General features: G+C 36.6%; 1 protein-coding gene across 2 annotated transcripts in view; it reads right to left on the bottom strand.

Moving 5' to 3' along the window:
* The window catches only part of PDE6C (phosphodiesterase 6C, cGMP-specific, cone, alpha prime), a 32,713-nt gene that overhangs the window by 12,138 nt on the left and 2,179 nt on the right, over positions 1–18,396 (bottom strand). For both annotated transcript variants that reach the window (XM_010564932.1, XM_010564933.1), the window contains 13 exons: positions 8,837–8,989; positions 8,632–8,721; positions 8,259–8,399; positions 7,634–7,708; positions 7,481–7,545; positions 7,303–7,369; positions 6,509–6,556; positions 6,161–6,310; positions 5,333–5,476; positions 5,182–5,250; positions 1,958–2,104; positions 1,466–1,573; positions 1,265–1,374 (listed from right to left, as the gene is read on the bottom strand). In XM_010564932.1, the coding sequence (XP_010563234.1) occupies positions 1,265–1,374; positions 1,466–1,573; positions 1,958–2,104; positions 5,182–5,250; positions 5,333–5,476; positions 6,161–6,310; positions 6,509–6,556; positions 7,303–7,369; positions 7,481–7,545; positions 7,634–7,708; positions 8,259–8,399; positions 8,632–8,721; positions 8,837–8,989 (1,367 nt within the window). The remainder of the gene's footprint in view (positions 1–1,264; positions 1,375–1,465; positions 1,574–1,957; positions 2,105–5,181; positions 5,251–5,332; positions 5,477–6,160; positions 6,311–6,508; positions 6,557–7,302; positions 7,370–7,480; positions 7,546–7,633; positions 7,709–8,258; positions 8,400–8,631; positions 8,722–8,836; positions 8,990–18,396) is intronic.

The following is an 18,396-nucleotide window of genomic DNA, read 5'->3' as shown; positions in this document are numbered from 1 at the left end:
TCTTTCACATTCAGTTTTGCTGTTTGTTTAATCTATGCATCTTCTGTGTACCTTAAAAGTAGCCTTTATTCATCGTTTAATATTTATTCTGTGGCACGGCTTTTGAACTCATGTCTGTCTGTAATGACTGTGGGCCATGTCCCCTGTGATTCTAACTTACTGTAAGTTAAATCTAAAGTAACAGTATAATGCAGTTTAATTCCTCTAATGCCCTCGGGCTCCTCCCCTCCCCCCAAATCACTATTTTATGGACTGTGCAAGTCCTGACAGCTCAGTTGTGTTCAGTCTTATCACAGAGCTCAAAGCATTCCTCTGACATTGGGCTAAGCTTCAAGCAGAGGAAATTCTGCATCAGATTATGGTAGTGGGAGGAAGGGAGAAGCGTCCTATCTACATAGGCTCCAGGTGGTTCTGCATGTTTGGAAATGTATTTTCCTCTTTTCTTCCCCTGGCTAATAACTGCGTTCCTGAGATAACCCAAGGCGGATTGCTACATACTACCTGTATTTTCTGACTTGTGATTAGGACTGTCATGGTAAAGCCTGATAACTTTTATAAATAGCTTTACTGCGTATGACCTCACATAGAGGGCTTTCAGCTAGGGAAGACCACAGTAGGAAGATTTAAAACCCCCCTTAAACTTATTTGGATGAGAGACAGTCCGCTGAATAAGAATCAGTGCCTGTCATTCTCTCTCCTACGTCACCTGGAGAATCCCTGAGAATAATCAGAAAATCCCCTCATGTCACTGCTCTAGCGTGCAGGCTGAAACGCCTCTCCTGGGAGGAGTGTATCCAGGGTCAGAGGAGGAGGATGAATCATTCTGGAGATACAGTTGGTGGGAAATTGTACTCAGAAAATTATGGTTATAATCTTCTTGTACATGTGACATTCTGAGAAACCTGAATCCCTCTCCAGAAAAGTGCTTATGCCCTGTCTTGAAAAAAGTAATCCAGTTAGGGATTTTAATTTACTTTTCTCATTTCTTTGTGGCCTCATGTGCATGAGGCTCTGCTGCAATCCAAGCAATGGTAGAGCTTAGTCTCTCTTAAAAGATTCTTCTAAGATTCTGCTTTTGCATTTTGTCTTTGTGTTTCAGCTGTCATGACAAATGCTCTGAGGCAGAAATTTTCTGTAGGATAAATGTTTATTCATGCCAGAGGAATATGGAATATATACCTTCTATTTTTGCAAGTTTTGGTATGTTTTTTTCATTTGCCACTAAAAATACTATATTTCCATATATTTGAGCATTTGTACTTACTTCATCTGATACAAGTTATTGGTCCCTCTGTGATCAATGTCATGGCAGAAAGCAGCAGCAACCATGGCAAAGGCTTCTAGATCAGTGTAGTATTTCTTTATTTTGCCTGTCTGTAAAAGAAAACAGACAATTCTGAATTTTCCAGTTGGAATTGAAAGGAAAACTAAATAATGAATGTAAGGTTAATATTAGTAACATTACCATCAGCAGAGTAAACATTGTTTGTCCCACATTGAATCCATGTCGCCAGTTATGGTAAGTGATATCTCGATAACCCTTTCTGACTGTGTACATCCATCTTGTAAGGACCTATTATGAACAAAAGTGATTAAGGCTGTGCTGTTAATTGAAACTAAATGATGGAATTCCTATAAAATTACTGGAATATACTATGAAATTCCTGTAATAATGTGCAAGTTCTATGAAAATAATTGCTTTTCGTTGAATTAAACATGGAACCAGAAAATTGTTCTTATGTAAATGGATGTTGATTTAATTCCTTCCATAGCTCACACAATTTCAGAATTAGTTTTAAGCCTTTATGACAAATATGCAAATGTTTAATTAAGAATGGAAGATTGTTATCCATACCACTAATATTTTAGTGTTGCCTACTTCTATATTAAAGTACCTACAGTCAGCTATTTTTCTTCTATCTTAAAATAAATATAAACAAGACAAAATAAATCAGACCTCAGCTGGGACTTTGAACTTTTCAACAACATTTATCTCAAAGAACAGTCGTATTCCACATGTTATCAGGCCGTGCTCTGTAACGGGAAAGTCACTGAAGCGGAATTCATACAGTTCTAAATCTTTTGGATCAGGTAATTCTTCCTTCTGTTAGGAAAAGTCAAAAACACAAGGGTTTTTCTGGCAAGAACGAAGTTGGAAAAACTTTTTTATTTTCTTTTCTGACTTCAGTAGAAACGTTGCCTATGGACAGTATGCTTGCTATATCTTCAAAGGCCTCAGGTTTCAGTGCAAACTAATGCATATTAAGTTATGAAATAAAACCGTGATGCTGCTGGCTTTCTTCTCAAAGAGGATAGGTAAAAGTCTTAGCCAGGCAGTGTTTCTTCCTACTCTGAATTCCAACACAATCTGTTGTAACCATCTCAGTTCCTTAGTTCAGAAATCTCAGGCCTTGGAATTTCTCCTTCTTGGCATAAAATCCTATGATTCTCCCACTTTTAACCTGGTCTCAAGGCTGCAGTTCATCTTTTTCACAAACAAAATTATTCTTGTTAAGTGTTGTTCTTCTGGTTTGGATCTTATGAACAGTGATGAATATAGTGACCAAAACCAACCTGTCTAGAACAAAACATTTTTTACAGTAAAGTATAACAACAACATTTTTTTTAATAACAGAAGTCTTGCTTGCATGCCTACCTACCTACCCGTAGCTTTGTCTTCTCTTGGAGAGACTATAGGCAAGCAAAGATTCCTGTACATTTTTTAACCTCTGGAGTGCTGGTAGTTTGTTTCTGCTCTACAACCAACTCTAAAAATTAGTCTGTCCTACCTTGTCTCCTGTGACAGTCTCTCTTTTTCTGTGATAGTCTATATACACTTAATAGACAAACCTGTAAGGTTGATATGGCACACAGAGAGAGGACTGGAAAATCCTACAAGATCAGATGTAAAAATTCACAAATCTTATTTGTGTTCTTGTTTGTCTGCTTGCAGTAGATTCCTGACTGCTTGGCTCTTGAATGATCTCAGTATATGCATAAAGTAAAAATTGTTACGATGCTTAAATGTACAAAGCATTTAGTATTCATGGTTATTATGGCTTATTTAAAATCCCTTAGAGTTGCTTACTTTTTAGTGCTGTAGTTGGTGGTGATTTTGTCCTAGTAATTGCCTTTCTATAGTTTAGAACAGTAATTTCTGAACAATCCTGACTACTGATTAAATGAGGGATCATTCCAGAAGCAGTGAGCTGTATAAGTGCATAATCTTTTCCTCACATACTAAATTTCATTAGAAGCTGTCTGGATGCCACTCAGGGATTTTTCTCTCTCTGAAGGGCAGGTACAGACCATATACTGAATTCTAAAATGCAGAGGATACAAAAGTTAAGAAGCCTGTATTAATTTTAAATTGCCTATTTTGTATACATTATATAGATTCACATTGAATAGCCTAACTGGTAATAGCGATATGAGTGAACTGCTCTATAACACTTTTCATCTGTATATCCCAAAGCCTAGGGAGAGCAGTATTGTATTTTAAACAATGAGCCCCATTCCAAATAAGAATTAATTCAGGGACATCTGATGCAACATAAAAAATAGATTATATTATGATAATGACTCCCTTCCTCCATAGTAGCCTATAAATAATCTCCATTTTACGGATAAGGAAAAAAAATGACTGAATGTATGCATCTATTTCAATAAATAAGGCTGAACTTCCATGCAAAGGTATTTCCTTCTGCCTGGGATTTTCCTTTATATTTACTCTGATCTGAGGTCAAGGACAAGGAAACCTGAAGCAGTGGTGTTTTAAGACCCATTACTTTGTGAATCATCAGATCTAGAAACACCTGCTTTATCCCATTAGCTATCTGGGATTCCAGGTCTTATAATAGGATAAAGCATTTGCATGTAGCCTTGGAAGTGCAAAATGTATTAGGCCTTTGAATTTGTGACTCCACAATGTTGAGAGAACTCACTTAAATTGCTTTTTGGAGATTTAAAAATTCATACCAATATTATGTTGTTACATTTGGAGCCTGTTCCATAATAATCACTTGTTGCTCTACTAGTAGAGAGATTTTATAATGTTTATCTATTAATTTTTGCAATTCTTCATGCAGCTAAATTAAATTTACTTTAAAAGGTATGTGAAGCTACACAAGGTCTGTTAATGTTCTGTGGTTTCACCACTTGTAAGCTGTGTGAGCATCTGTTTTCTGGGAGCCAGTAAAACCTTAACACCATTTCATTCCAGCATGTACATGCACATAACTAAAAATAGTTCAATGAGATCTTTTCCCTGTGACTATGTCTACATTAGGAAATGTGGTGTAATTGGAGGAAATATGTGAAGTGGCTGGCACTGGAAGTCAACCAATTTGTGTGTATTTGACCTTTTTTAATTCAGCCTAGCTCTGTTTTGATCCATTAACAGTGGCAGTTCATTTAGTGTTTTCCTGGAGTGCATCTTTGAGTTTTGTTTCAGATAAAGTAAGCCAGTGCATGTGCTCCAGGACTGCTCCACAAGAAAAAATGAAGTGCACTAAGTGGGCACAAACAGGAGTTTTCCTCCAAAAAGGCACTCCCTTTCTAGACTGAAATACTAAGGCAGCCAGAGGACTGCACAGTCTGGAAGAGAAAGTGACTCATTTTTGGTTTAGTAGTAGCAGAGTTTAAAACTCTGATTAGGTCAAATCTGTTTCATCACTGTGAAGTCACTGATCACTGTCTTTGGACCTCTCTGCCTAAGAAAATGCAGGAAAATTAATCTGAAAGTAGGTTAGTTCCACTGCACACTCCTACATGTGTTCTCTTACTCAGAATGAAAGTGACCTTACATTAATGTCCCTTCCTTTATTTTCAAAATTAAATAAATTCAATTATATACATAGCACTGTCACCATGGATATTTAAAGAAGTTAAACACATTAAATGTTAATTCATATAAACATTTCTATATAACTCTGACTATCCAAGTCTGTTGACACATATCTGGGACAGAATATTTCCTTGTAGGTGACAGTGGGGTCTGTACATAGAAGAACTGAAGAAGTTGAAGATGTATGATTAGATCAACTCCACCTAGCTTGTGGAACTGATAGCTAAAATCAATTGTATTAATCAGGATTTGGTTACACACAACTTCTTCTATAGTGAGAACACATTACAATCTGATATAAACACGCCACCAGAATTTTCAGTTTAATGACTTACCAAAATCCTGATAAGATCCTTTTGATCACATTCTTCTATACTATTGACGTTTAATTTCTCCTTGTATTTCTAAAACCAAAAATGAGTACGAAATTCAGTTTTTGTGTAGCACATTTTCTACTTTAATTTTATGACTATGGGCAAAACTTACCAGTATAGATTCAACTTCAGAAGGGGTGGCCTTTGTCTGGTACATAAGCATTTCCTGAGCAATGTCTTTTCTGTTTTCAAGCTTGTTCATTTTGTCATAAGTGTCAGTATTTAAAACAGACCACCCCAGGAACTGTGTAAGAGTCTGGAACAAAGACAAGCAAAGCAGACATGACACCATGACAATAAAATTAAACTGACAATTTGAACTTACTTTTCTTAAACTCCAGTTTCTGGTAGTGCCCTTTGAAAAGCAATGTGTAACCCTACTTGTTAGAGGCTTTTACCTTCCATCAACAGGTTCTGTTAGCACCTCACAGCTTTTAATGACATTGTTTGTCTCAACCTAGTAATTAGGGGCCCATATTCCCACTTTGTATACAGAACCGTGAGGCTTATGAAGCTTAAGGTAGCTGAGTGGACTTGGGTACACTGTGTAGCATCTTATCTTGCCTAAGTACTTGTGATCATGAATGCTCTGGAAACTCCCATGATCACAGGCATGATATCCATTGGCAAGCAGCATGCCATACTTGCTTACCCACTGCTAATTAGGAGATGCTGACTATCACTAAAAAGTCAAATGATTAAAAATAAAATTTTATCTGACTTTTGTTCATTCTTGGAATGTAAATGATCTCTCATAAATTTTCAGGTTTATAGCAGGAAATAAAATTTCTGATTCTTAAGAAACTGTAAAGATAGACATTTTGCCAGATGTTAATATAGCCTATTTGAAAATTTTTAAACATTTTAAAATTACTTTTTAGAATAATATTTTTATTAACATCATATGGGTCCTTAAAGCCTCTAATCCTGTTAAGCTTACTTCAATGATCTGTTCATCATACTCATCAAAAGGTTTTCCATCTTTCCTATTGTAAAATGTTGCAACTCCCACAATTTCTTCTTTTTTGTTGACAATAGGCAATGACAGGACATTTTTGATAACCCATCCAGTCTCATCCACTGGTCCCTTCTGTAGGAAAGCCAAAGAACAGGAAATGTCGTGTATTTCTTTGAAAGTAGTAATACAGATATTGATACAGGCAATGTAACACTAAGACCCGTGCGTCACAAACAAAAGAGAAATTATTTATGTAATCAACTGTATAACTAATTGGTGGAAAGCATATTTTTCTACAATATCTATAATTATTAACATTACTGGAATTACCTGAAATGTGAAATATTCATCGGCTGGTGCATTCATCATGTTACAAATCTGCAGCATAAAGAAAAGGAGAGATTGTTTAAATGGAGTATAATGTGCACCAAGACTTGGCCTAATATTTTAAAAAGGCATATTTATTTTCTAAACTGACAACAGTGAGCACCCTAGTTAGCTACAGAAATTAAAACTGTTCCTATTAAATTACATGTGGTTATTCTAACAGACATCATTCTGGAGTGCTTGTAGCAAAGTCCCTCATGTATGATCTCTCACAGTACATAAGCATAATGGTCAAGAAAATCACTTGCAGTTTAAAATGGCATGGGGGTTTATAGAAAGAAATAACTAAGGGCCCTGTCCTTACTGCTATTAAAAATGCCATAGGATTACTAATAACTGTCATACATCACAACTTGGAATTACGTATATTGTCTATGCAAGAAGAGATAAGAAAAAAAGAAAATTTTAAAACCGTGTATATGATGGTTTTTGACTTTGACATTTTGTTGTGAGACTTAGTTAGCACACCTGGAAAGTGACATCAGATGCACACATTATTCCTCCAATGTCACCACAATCAGAGGAAAATTTTCCTGATGTTTTGGCTGTTTCTGCTGAAGGCTTGTCTCCATTCAGACTACTGATTCACACGATTTCACTGGGAACCAATGACACTGGAAGCAGCACAGTATTTTTGTAGAGGTTTTTGGTTGTGGGGAGGTTTTGGATTTTTTTTGTTCAATCAGAAGAACTGCATGAACTAAAGCTTTTTGGTTTTACATTTGCTATGAACTTACGAATCCATTTTCAGCAACATATGTTGGCAATCCACTGACAAGACACCAGTGATCTGCTGGAGGTGACCTTTAGAGAGCGAATGAGATTAAATTATTTCTACAATACAGACATGTTATTATTCTATCCCAGCAATATATCTAATTACCACACATTCACAGGCTGCCAATGAATACTCACGGAATTACTTTGATTTCTTCTTTTCCATGTAAAATATAGTCAATAATCTTATAAAAGTTGACTTCCTAAATAAAAAGAGAAAAACATGTTGGTGACGTGTACAACCTCAATGTCAAAATTAAGATTCATAAAAAGAAAAATTAATATCCTCACTCGTCCATCAGGCGTCTTGGGGCCTTTGTAAGGCTCTGCCTCCCCCAGCCGGATTGGCCACTCATCATAGAACTCCTGAGAAAAAGATACACAAGGTTTAGCAAAAAAAAATCTGTTCTGTGTTCATAGATAACATGACATCTGTGGATAGCAGTTGTGTTTTTCCTTCACCATAGCTGTACTATGGTCACATTTCAGACAATATTAAGAAAACATTGTTAAATATATTCCAGGCAAGAAAGGTTTGCCAGTAAATTGCAGGTTAATCTGAAGCTTACCTGTGGATGGTTGTACAGCTTAATTGTTGTTTTAGAAGGCAGGTATTAATAAAACAATAATCAGACCTGCACTTCTGTCTTCTACCCTTTCTCACATGGAATTATTAATATGAAAAATTACACAATTAGCCTTTATGTTCATCATGGTTGTATCCTTTGCCATGCTTATATTTTGTAATTTGGTTAGATTTTATATAAATTATCCCGGAGGCTTAGAAAGCATGGTACTTTGTATCTTGGAGAGACATGCACTAGAAATATGCAGAACAAGTGAATTAGAAGGATGAATTTTATAACTTAAAGTTAGGACTAGCAAATTTCTAGCAAGTAGGCAAAATGATTGTTACCTTCTCTTTAGTCATGTCGAGCAGACCAACAGAGTATCTTTCACAATTCAAATACATTCGAATAGTATACAGTGCTTTGTGAAACTGCCGTTCTATATCTGTTAGCTCTTCAAATACTTTGTTGGCAGACCACAAAAGCATCTATTTACAACAAAAGAGAAAGAGGGTAAATGTTCACAACAGTAAGAAAACATAAACATAGGAATCCTAGGCATTCCAGAATAAAATTATAAGGTGCATTACTATTTTCAAATTAAAAAAAATTAAATAGATGCTATTCTTAGTTCAATAAGCTTGCAAGAATATAAAATAGTGGGAATATTAATGGTTTCACACAAAAACAAAGTATTATCATTAACAAATTCTTCTATACCTGACTTCTTCGGGATTCAATATTGTAGAGATATGTCGTATGATGATGTCTTAGGACCAAAGATATAAAATTGAGGTATTTTTTAAATACCTAAAAAATGACAAAGAGCAAAAATAAGACAAAGGTATCAAATCAAGAGGTAGATTCACTCAAACTACTTGTTGAACTAACAGCTGTACTGTTGTGTGACATTTGAGGTTATTACCTCTTCATCCTCTTTTGAGAACTCAGTGGCATTTAATTTGTTGAGTGCCATCACAACAGCAAGCACCTCTTTACCCTGCATAATTGGGGTTGCCAACATACTGATTGTTGTATAACCAGTTTTTTTGTCCATAAAGTCAGAAAAATGGTTGTTCTGAAAGAAAAGAAAAAAAACACCAAACCACAAATGAAACACATAACAATTAGTTACACGCCAAGAGGAAATTATCATTTCATTTGATAATTTATGTTTGCAATGCTATTAGCACAGTTTCACGGTGTGGTAGGTTTATACTCACAAAAACCATTATCATTATTTAACTCAATCTTGCAGAGTTATATGTACAAGCTTAACTTAGGCATTGCTTATGAATATAGCTTCTGAAACCAAGATCTGTGCAGTTCTTATTAGAATGATGAGGAATTTGAGGAATTAAAAATATGAGAAAATCTAGAATAAAGGAGAAAGTAATGTGACTTTGTGGCTACCTGAGATTCTAATACATATGGCTTGCATGTAAGAGAATTACTTCATAGCTATGTTAATATTTATTGTTATTATTTAATTATTTCTGGAGATAAAATTCATGATACTGCCCCGTCACACAATGTTTAAAACTACCGTCTGTCCTGAACGTATATGGCTAAAAATGCTTCAGGCAGAGAGGCATCCCCAGCAGGTATGCATCTGGCTGAGCTGTTCCTTACTCCTTCCTGTCTGACAGACTCCCATTCCTGCTGCTCCCAGCCCAACATGGTCTTCTGGTGAATGGGAGGGTGTAGGACCAGGGGGATCAGGATGCAGAGCTGCTTTTGTTGGGTGTGTGGTCCTGTGGGAAGGAGACCATGTGATTGTTGAATAAGCCACAACTAACTAACTACCCCAGCAATTTCATCCTTGAAACCAAATGCTGAGGAAGGTTTAGTAAATGCTATTCTTTCAATTCTTTTATGTAAAAAATACTGGGAAGCTAGTTCATGTTTCATTAAAACTGTTTCGTTTCTTCATATCAAAGAAATTCTTGGTGTTTTCTTTGAAATGCTTCAGTGTTCTCTTTAATTTAAAAAAAGGGATTTGAAATTTGTCAGGGAAATCTGTTTGTCAAAGGTGGTTGTGTTTTGTGTTGTTCTTACAACATTACATCTAAATGAACTGAGTTATGACTTGGGGGATTGAAATCTGTCCATATGTGCATACTGAGAAGCGACATGGTTCTACTAAGCAGCTAAAAGAGCCAAACTCTGTCTTCACTGAGCCTTTTCCATCCCTTCGCATCTGCCTCTGCTAACAAGTCAGTGCTCAAACTTCTTCAGAGATGGGCACTCAAGTCCTGGTCTACAGTCAAAGGCAGACTCTCCCTGAATTTCCTTTAACAGGTCTGCTTCTAATTTCTCAAGGTGATGAGGGGTTGGTGCTAAATGAGAATGTCAAGAAGTGGCGAGTGGCCTGGTAACCAAGGAAGGTCGGACTACATTGTAACACCATGGATAGGAATGGCAACCGGCCAGAGAGACACCAAAGGAGTCCTGTTTTAAGGACATCCACCCAGAACCAAGATTCCCAAACCTTACCAATCGCCTGCTGTTAGCAAATGTTTGTAAACCCACTTATAAAGTGACTGACCTGTTACTGCATGTCTACCCACAGAGCTGATACATATTACTGCTGTTAATTACTGCGTTAGCTTAGGCAGCCAAAATCTGCATGGTGGATCTCAAGGTGTCTTCCTTGCTGATGGGCTGGACCATGTTGCAGGATGGCACATAATGGAATTTCTGCTTTCATAAATTATACACAAAGCTACTTAAACAAAAAAAAACATTGCAGGATGGCACATAATGGATTTTCTGCTTTCATAAATTATACACAAAGCTACTTAAACAAAAAAATCCCAAACATTTTCTAGGTTGTAAAATCAAGCATGAAAAAGCTAGGAAATGCCAGAACTGAAATTGTTTGTCTACTACTTGGATCTTTCCTCTTACTTTCTTTTTTCCCCTCTTCCCTCTAGCAATTGTTTCTGCTATATGTTGAATTTATAGCCTATACAACCCTGAGAAGGTAGACTGGATTTTATTATGTCTTCAAAATATTAGGTTGTGGGTTTTTTTTCCTTCAGTTCTTCATAGCTTTTAGACAGCCCATCTTTTACATTTGCATTTTAGATTTCCTTCTAGGACTGCATTTCTGTGCAAGGAATTAAACGTGTGGAAGTAACTCTGAAATGTCTTTTCTATATTAACAGACTGGGCTGTCTTATGGAGAATTGATTTTCTTAAAGACAGCCTGCGTAACCCCCATAAGTCACATTGAAAAGAATAAAAGTAACCAGTATGTTTTCTCTGTAGTTCAATGTATCAGGCTGTATTTGGGTCCCTGGAAAGTGTAGCCAGTTCCAAATATATCATCCAGGTGAAGAGGGGATGCTTCCTCCATTTTTGTCAAACTTTCCCTGAGTAGCTGTTTTCTGTTTTTCTCGGAGAAAGGTATAGGGGTATCTCATTTAACAGACATCCAGGGGAGATGCCGGTCATTCTGTCTGTTCTAAGAATCAAATACTGTCCTGCAGTCTGCTTAAAAAGTATGTTATTACAAGGAAATATTTTGTTTTCTCTGAGATGTATTACCTATTGACACAACCATTCTGGTTTTGGGTGTGGTTTGTGGCTTCAGTAAAAATTTCTGAATCTCTGACTGTTTTAGCCATAAAAATAAAGTAAATCAGATACTTTGACCCCATTTTGTAGCCTCACCAAGAGCACCTAGCATGATGGTGAGGCCCAAGTTCCTGCTTTTAGAGCACTGTATGCTGCTATGAGAGAATAAATAAAAATTTGAGACACTCCTGGATTTCTGAATATGTAAAAGGGACCTGTACACACCAAGTGAGCTGAACCAGCAGGACACAGCTGCTGAGTCTTAATTTGTTTAATAACTCCAGACTGAAGGTACAAGCAGTGGTGTTCAGAAGTGTTCAGAAGAAGCACTTTGGTGATACAATTTTTGCCGAGGATAGGAAAATTATAATGCAAGTCTGTGTTAATAAACAAAAAGTTCAGTAAACACAAGCTATCCTGAGTTCTGCCTAGACAGTGCAATGCAGAAAGATATAAATACCTCATAACACATCATTGACAGCATTCCCACAGCATATAGAAGGCTCCTATCACACATGATTTGCATATACAATCAAAAATTTATGCTTAGATTTAGGCTTTTCATTATTGAATATTTTGCACATAACTGGTAGGTGTTTTGAAGCTTTCATTTCCAATCGAGGTTTTAAAATATTTTCTCTTCAGAAAATAAGCTCCTTTTGTTTTCAAAGAAAATCACTTTTCACAATGTCTGGAAAATCACATTCATAGACATATAAGCCAGAAATGTGCTCTGCAGTACCAGAGCCAAAAGAGCATCTTGGTGCTCCCATAAATATATGAGTGTGGACACTTAGTCTGTTTGAACCTGATCTTATGAATCCAACCATCGTTTAGAGCAATGTTGTGAACTTTCAGCTCTCAGTTAAATCATATAATAGGCTTTAAAAAAAAAAAAAGAGGGAAAGGCAATCTGTTGATAACTCCCCAACTGTAGTACATTTGGAAGCATTTTCTACTAGCTCCATTTAAAGCTAAGATACCTAACCATTTACTGTACAATGATGGGTGCTGTAGATATAGCCTAAGATGTGCAACTTGTCCTGGATTTGCACTAAGCTAGCACCAGCATACAGAAGTGGAAAATCAGGATGCCTCTTTGTGTTCATCTTTCTGAGACAGGTGATAGAAGGTAACTGGAGAGGGTTTGGCAGGCTACTATACACTAGCCTATACACTTGAAATTAGTAGCTAATTCATGTTTCTTGATTCTCTAAACCATGACACCAGTTTTATCTCACTGTAACTTACCAACACTACTAGACATTATTATTATAAATCTCTTACTAATGTAATATTAATATAATGTTCTATGTTTAGATTATTTGGCCTCAAGTTTTCAATTTCTTTAAGTTTTATAAGCCTGATTTCCACCTCATAACTACCAGTGGAATTTACTAAATTAGAAGTCACTGTTGTGAAAACAGTGTGGTTACACCTCTGTGAAAGGGAAAAATAAGGCCATTCTTTCTAAAAATAATTTTTATTTTCCTCATACAGCAGCTACAGATAAACTTGCTTACTGAGACTATACCATATATGATTCTGAATTGTAGCTACACAACTGTAAGTTCACATCCATAGTAAGGTAAAATAAATATAAAGGAGAAACTCACTCCCCTGGGAACCACAGGCATTTCAAGAAGAAAGTTAATTTTAAAAGACTACTTAAGCAGATAATACTTTATGATTATGTAGTTTGGTTTTTAAAAATATCAATGTTACTTTATAGTTTCTGAAAAGTTCTTGTTGATGGACTGCCCATAAGAAGGAACCATCTTGTGTCTCTCTTATTTCATGGCTCTCCCTGCAGATCTCCATTCCTTCCTTGGGAGTTATATGTTCTTCTACGTCTCCTTCTACCAGTTTTTAAAGACCTTGTTTCCTTCATGATGAATTCTCCTTCATTGGCTAGTTTTAGATATCCCACAATTCTTTAAGCAAACTATGAAAAAGAGCTCTGTAAAAATTTCTAACCTTTCACAGGCTTTATTCTATGCCAAGCTTAAAAAGCAATGAAGACCATCATTTTAATGTTCATTGAACCATCCTACAGTATTTAATAAAGGAAGTACATCTTCCAATTCATAATGTTATCTTGGGATTTGCTACACTGTCCTCCAGAACACCGAGCTAAACCTTGAACATTTCTGATGGGATTAATGGCAAAATGCAGCCTGAGGCAAGTGAGTTTGACACTATTGGAAACTCCAGGTCAAAGTGTCCGGTGTAAATTATTTCTTGAGTGTAAATTTGATCAGAAAATGCAAAAACTACTGTCAGTAATGAGACAGCGTAACCCTTGTTAATTTGGGTTCCATTGCACATGTAGAAGTATGTAATTTGTACAAATGCAGGAAAGACAGAGAAACGGAGAAGTGTGAAAAGCAACTCAAAATGAAAGTATAAGGGAACAAGGATCCCTCTTCCCTGTTCAGCTAGTCAGGGTGACGATTCACTCCTCTGGTTGATTTGAGGTAATAGGAACAGCAGCTCAAAGTTGTTAGTACCGAGGCTTCTCACACCTCCAGTATACTTGCTTATTCCCAATTGCTTTTAATTTGGCACACCATCAGCATCTTCATTACACATGTGGTTTGAAATGTTAGGAAATGAGACCTCCCCATAAACCTTTGCTTCCTTGACTGGGGGCCTTACTAGCAAGCAGCATGATGTTGTTTTGTTCACGTCCCACAGATGACATTTACACCTTGGTTTTCATATCACCATCATCATTACTCCCATTCAAAAAACTCTTCCTGTTCCTTCCTTGTTGCATTGACTCCAAGTGACCTGTCAGTACCTGCTGTGCAGCCTACCTCTCCATTTTGAGTTTGGCGAAGTGCCTCAAATATCACAGTTAAGGAGAAGTGATAAGACTTAATCCTGCAGCTGAGGTGGTAGTGGCAAGAGAGCAGATGCCTATTTTCCTCCACCTCTTTCCCCTTATAAAGCATAGAGGAAGAATGGCTTTTTGGGACCCCTTGCAGTATTGACTACTTTGCTCCTGTTGGGCTGGAGGTTCTGGGTTGGATAGATGAGCTCAGACTGGTCAAAATACATCATCCTTTGGATGTGTGATGACCAGGAGTGGGTCTGGAGCACTATTGGAACAGGAACCACAGGAACCTCTGACATCATGAGCTGGTGTCACACTTTCATCATTATCACACATTTCTTTGCACGATCTTTACATGTTTTTGTTTTTCTTCCTGGTAGCCCTGCAGTATTTTCTCCTTTTCCTATTTTGTTCTCCCACTGACTGTCTTGTCTTGGCTCAGATTTCTCAAATAAAATTTTTACCACTGAGTAGGTAGTATTGGCATGCTGTATTGCTTCATCTCTTATTTGTGCTTATCCTAATTTCAAATGACAAATGTTTTTGTTTCATAATGATATGATTGAGTATGAATGGAAAATAAAAAGCACATACCATCAGCTATGAAAATGTCATCAGTCTGATTCAAAACCAAAACCAATTAGCTAAATGAATTGGCTATTCATTAGGCCACACACAAAAATCATGTGTTGTCAGGGATGTAAAACAACTGCATTTTGACATGTAACTTACTAGCATTACAGAACAAATTGACTTTGGTATCTTCAAGATCACTAGAGTTCTGAAACTGAATCAAGTAAAAATTAATATATATTTAACAGCATTTGGGGGTTGAACTTTTCAGTCATGTCACTGAAACATGTGTTTGTTATTTGCTGTATGTAGTGGCTATTTTGCAACCTTTTGAAATTGAATCTGTATTATATTGCTTTAAGTATTTTTTTCACATAAACCAAAATTAGGCTAAAAGGAAGCTTTTCATTTCAATTTTTAATGTTCATTTTTTCCTCAATTTTTGGAGCTTTCTTCTTTTAACACAAATTAATTGAAGGAAAGAATTAAAGGTTTGGGTTTTTCTTCTGGAAGGCACAACTAATAGAAATTTGTTCCTGTGTTAAAATTTCTTGTGAGTTGACTGAATCTTTGTCTTTATAACAGATTGGAACACATTTCCATTTTTTCAGTTAACATTTACTATATTGAGTGTGAGTTTATGACAATTTGTTTTTTATTATCAAGATGATAAGATAAAATGGAGGAGCAGACATTAACTTTTACAACACAAGTTCTTCCCAGGTAAAAGGCTACCTCTCCATTTTTTCCCCATTTTTAGTTTATCTTGGGATTGTTTCTTTCAATTCTCATTACTTTCCAGACATTCAGGAAGGCAATACTTTCTGTAGCATTGTGTATCTTTGCTCTTATTTCTTCTCATCTTAACACCTCTGAGTTTGTTTCTCAAGAACTTCCCTCTAAAATTATTTTAACAATCTTCCTCTGGCCTTTTTTAACATACTCTGCCTTGTCAATATGTTGGATATTTGGGTTTCTTCTCCAAGATCACATTGTGAGGGGACTAGCAGAACATGAGTTAAGAACTGAGACATCTTATTAGCAAGTGGCTGTCCTGCTACCCGCTCCACCACAAAGTGACTCCATTCTTTCCATTTTCAGGGCAACCAGTTGTGTCATTGACCATCTTGCTCTCTCCTGTGTTTTCCCACTGCTTCGTGTTTTTGACATGGATGCATCTGATTCCAGCAACGTTTTCTTGCCCTAGGAGGGAGTCTAAGACTACCTCCTGGTCCCAGGACCACTGCTGTGTGTTACCAGAGCAACTGTTTACACACAGCAGCTGGACAACAGTTCGGTGTCCAGGTCTCCTCACTGCCACATGAGAGTTTGAACCACTAAGCTGCAAAACTATGCTTTCCCATGGCTCTCTTCTCTTCCCTCTTCAAATAATATTTATTTTATTTTACAACTTGGTGTAGATTCAAGAAAAGGGATGGAGTGTTTCTTCTTCTGGCACATTCCCATGAATCTGAAACTCCTGTCACTTCAGCTAAGCCTGGAATTAAAGTCCCTTCCATCCTTGCATTAAAGAGAAGTAGAGCTCCCACAAAAAAAAGACTCATGCAAACTGAAGCTGGATCAGTTTACAAAGGGATGATACAAGTGTTTGCAACTTGCAGATGTATTTAAGTTGTTTTCTATCATAGGTTTCCAGTGGTTAAATTAGATGCCACAACAATCACTGCTCTGGCTCCTTAATCTGAGTTGGAAGCACCAGAATCTCTCCACACTGTTGTTTCTTCAGTTCACTTCACTGGGGGTTGTGGATTCCAGTGCAGGACCTCTAAAAATGAGGGCTTGTTATTTCAGTGTCAGAACTGTTCAGTCCCTTTATGGATCTAATCCAAAAGCCTTCACTTCTTTTGAAGCATTTTTTCACCATTTATATAATTTTATACTCTAGTATAACGAGGAATATTATTTCTTGAGTTTCCAATCCTCAGTTAAATCTTTGTTCAAATATCTCTGAATTAAAAGGAATAATGCAATAATTTAAATACACGATGGATTAAAGCAAATATATATAGTCTTCATTATTGGTTCTAACAGGCTGAGAATGTGAGACTTAGATTCCCCAGAAGACATGCTCCTTGTTTAACTATTTCTTAGTTCTTAGTTTTATTTGGAATAATGCCTTAGCAAAAGTTGTAAGGTAATTGTGCTCTTCTTTATTATGTTGTCTGTGTTATCAGTTAATATATAAAGAATACTAATGGCCATATCAAATTTTACGCAGTCTATATTTTAGTTTGCAATATTTGAGTCACATACTCTGCCAAACCCTGGGAATAATGTGAGGCAAATTATTAGGGTAGTGGTCCTGTCTGGCCTCCTATTTCTCACTACTATTAAATCCTGGATTAAACACCATTAGCTCTCACAGTCAACAGGTCCGTAATCTTGTGTGGAGACTGTTCTGGCTACTAAGTTAATTATGGAAGGTCTGTATCTTTTCCTCTGCTTTTCTTTTCTGAAGCATTAGTCAGGATGAGGAGCTTCCTCAGGTTTATTGGTACCTTTCCAGGTTGAAGAAGGAGATAATCCCTAAAGAACTGGCTACCAGGCACTAGAAGTGGAGTATTATGGTTTTTTTCAGTGATTTATTGCTGTTGTGATCTTTCATTACATTCACTCTTGTTTTAAAGGGGTGGTGACTGAAGCATGAAAATGTCTCACTGTGGGTTTGTCAATGTTGTCATGTACTTAAGACTTAACCACTATGCTGTTTGGATATGGATTGTGTCAACAATAGAAAGTGGTTAGACATGACATCTTTAAGGTACTATACCCATCGAGAATTATTGATTGTGCATTTTGTATTCTGACAAGGCAGTAGGGGCAAAATTCCTCTCTGGCTTAACTCTGCTTGTCATTTTTTGCTTAGGATTTGGGTAGCAGACAACCTAGTTTGAAGTGCATACAAAGTGACCTGAAAAATAATTATCCTTTCAAAAACATGATAAAGGCTTCAGTGGCTGCCTATTTCCGCTGCCATGGACTAACTATATTCCTTAAGTGTTACTGACTAAAGCTGCAGTTCTGGGTTCCTTATGGAGATAAAGATTCTGGTTACATTAGTGGGAGCTTTGCCTGTGTGAGGAGTGCGGATTTGGACACTTCACTTCTTGTACAAATAGAATGGAAATAGTGACAATTTTGAGACCTTTAAATAACAAATCTTGATCCCAGAGAAGTCTCTGGGAGTTTTGCAATTAACTTATAAAATGTCAATGTTTTGATGACATTTAGTTACCAAATGTGGATTAATGGCACTGTGGTTTAACTGAATTTTAAGTGTGGGCCTAATGGCATAGACCTCAGTAATCCTAAGAGAGTAAATGGGTGCCTAAGTAAAGATTACCTTAGAATGATTGAATAATAGCTGGACAGATATTCAGCTGACATGAATTAATTTATGAGTGCAAAATCTATACCTAGCAGGATTAGATGGACAGAAAGGTTCTCTTATTTAAGCATATTCAAATTAC

The sequence above is a fragment of the Haliaeetus leucocephalus genome, unplaced genomic scaffold, assembly GCF_000737465.1.
Source record: "Haliaeetus leucocephalus isolate CR32 unplaced genomic scaffold, Haliaeetus_leucocephalus-4.0 Scaffold184, whole genome shotgun sequence".
Taxonomy (NCBI): domain Eukaryota; kingdom Metazoa; phylum Chordata; class Aves; order Accipitriformes; family Accipitridae; genus Haliaeetus; species Haliaeetus leucocephalus.
Note: the sequence above shows the minus strand (reverse complement) of the source record. Positions and strands in the feature narration are given on the sequence as shown.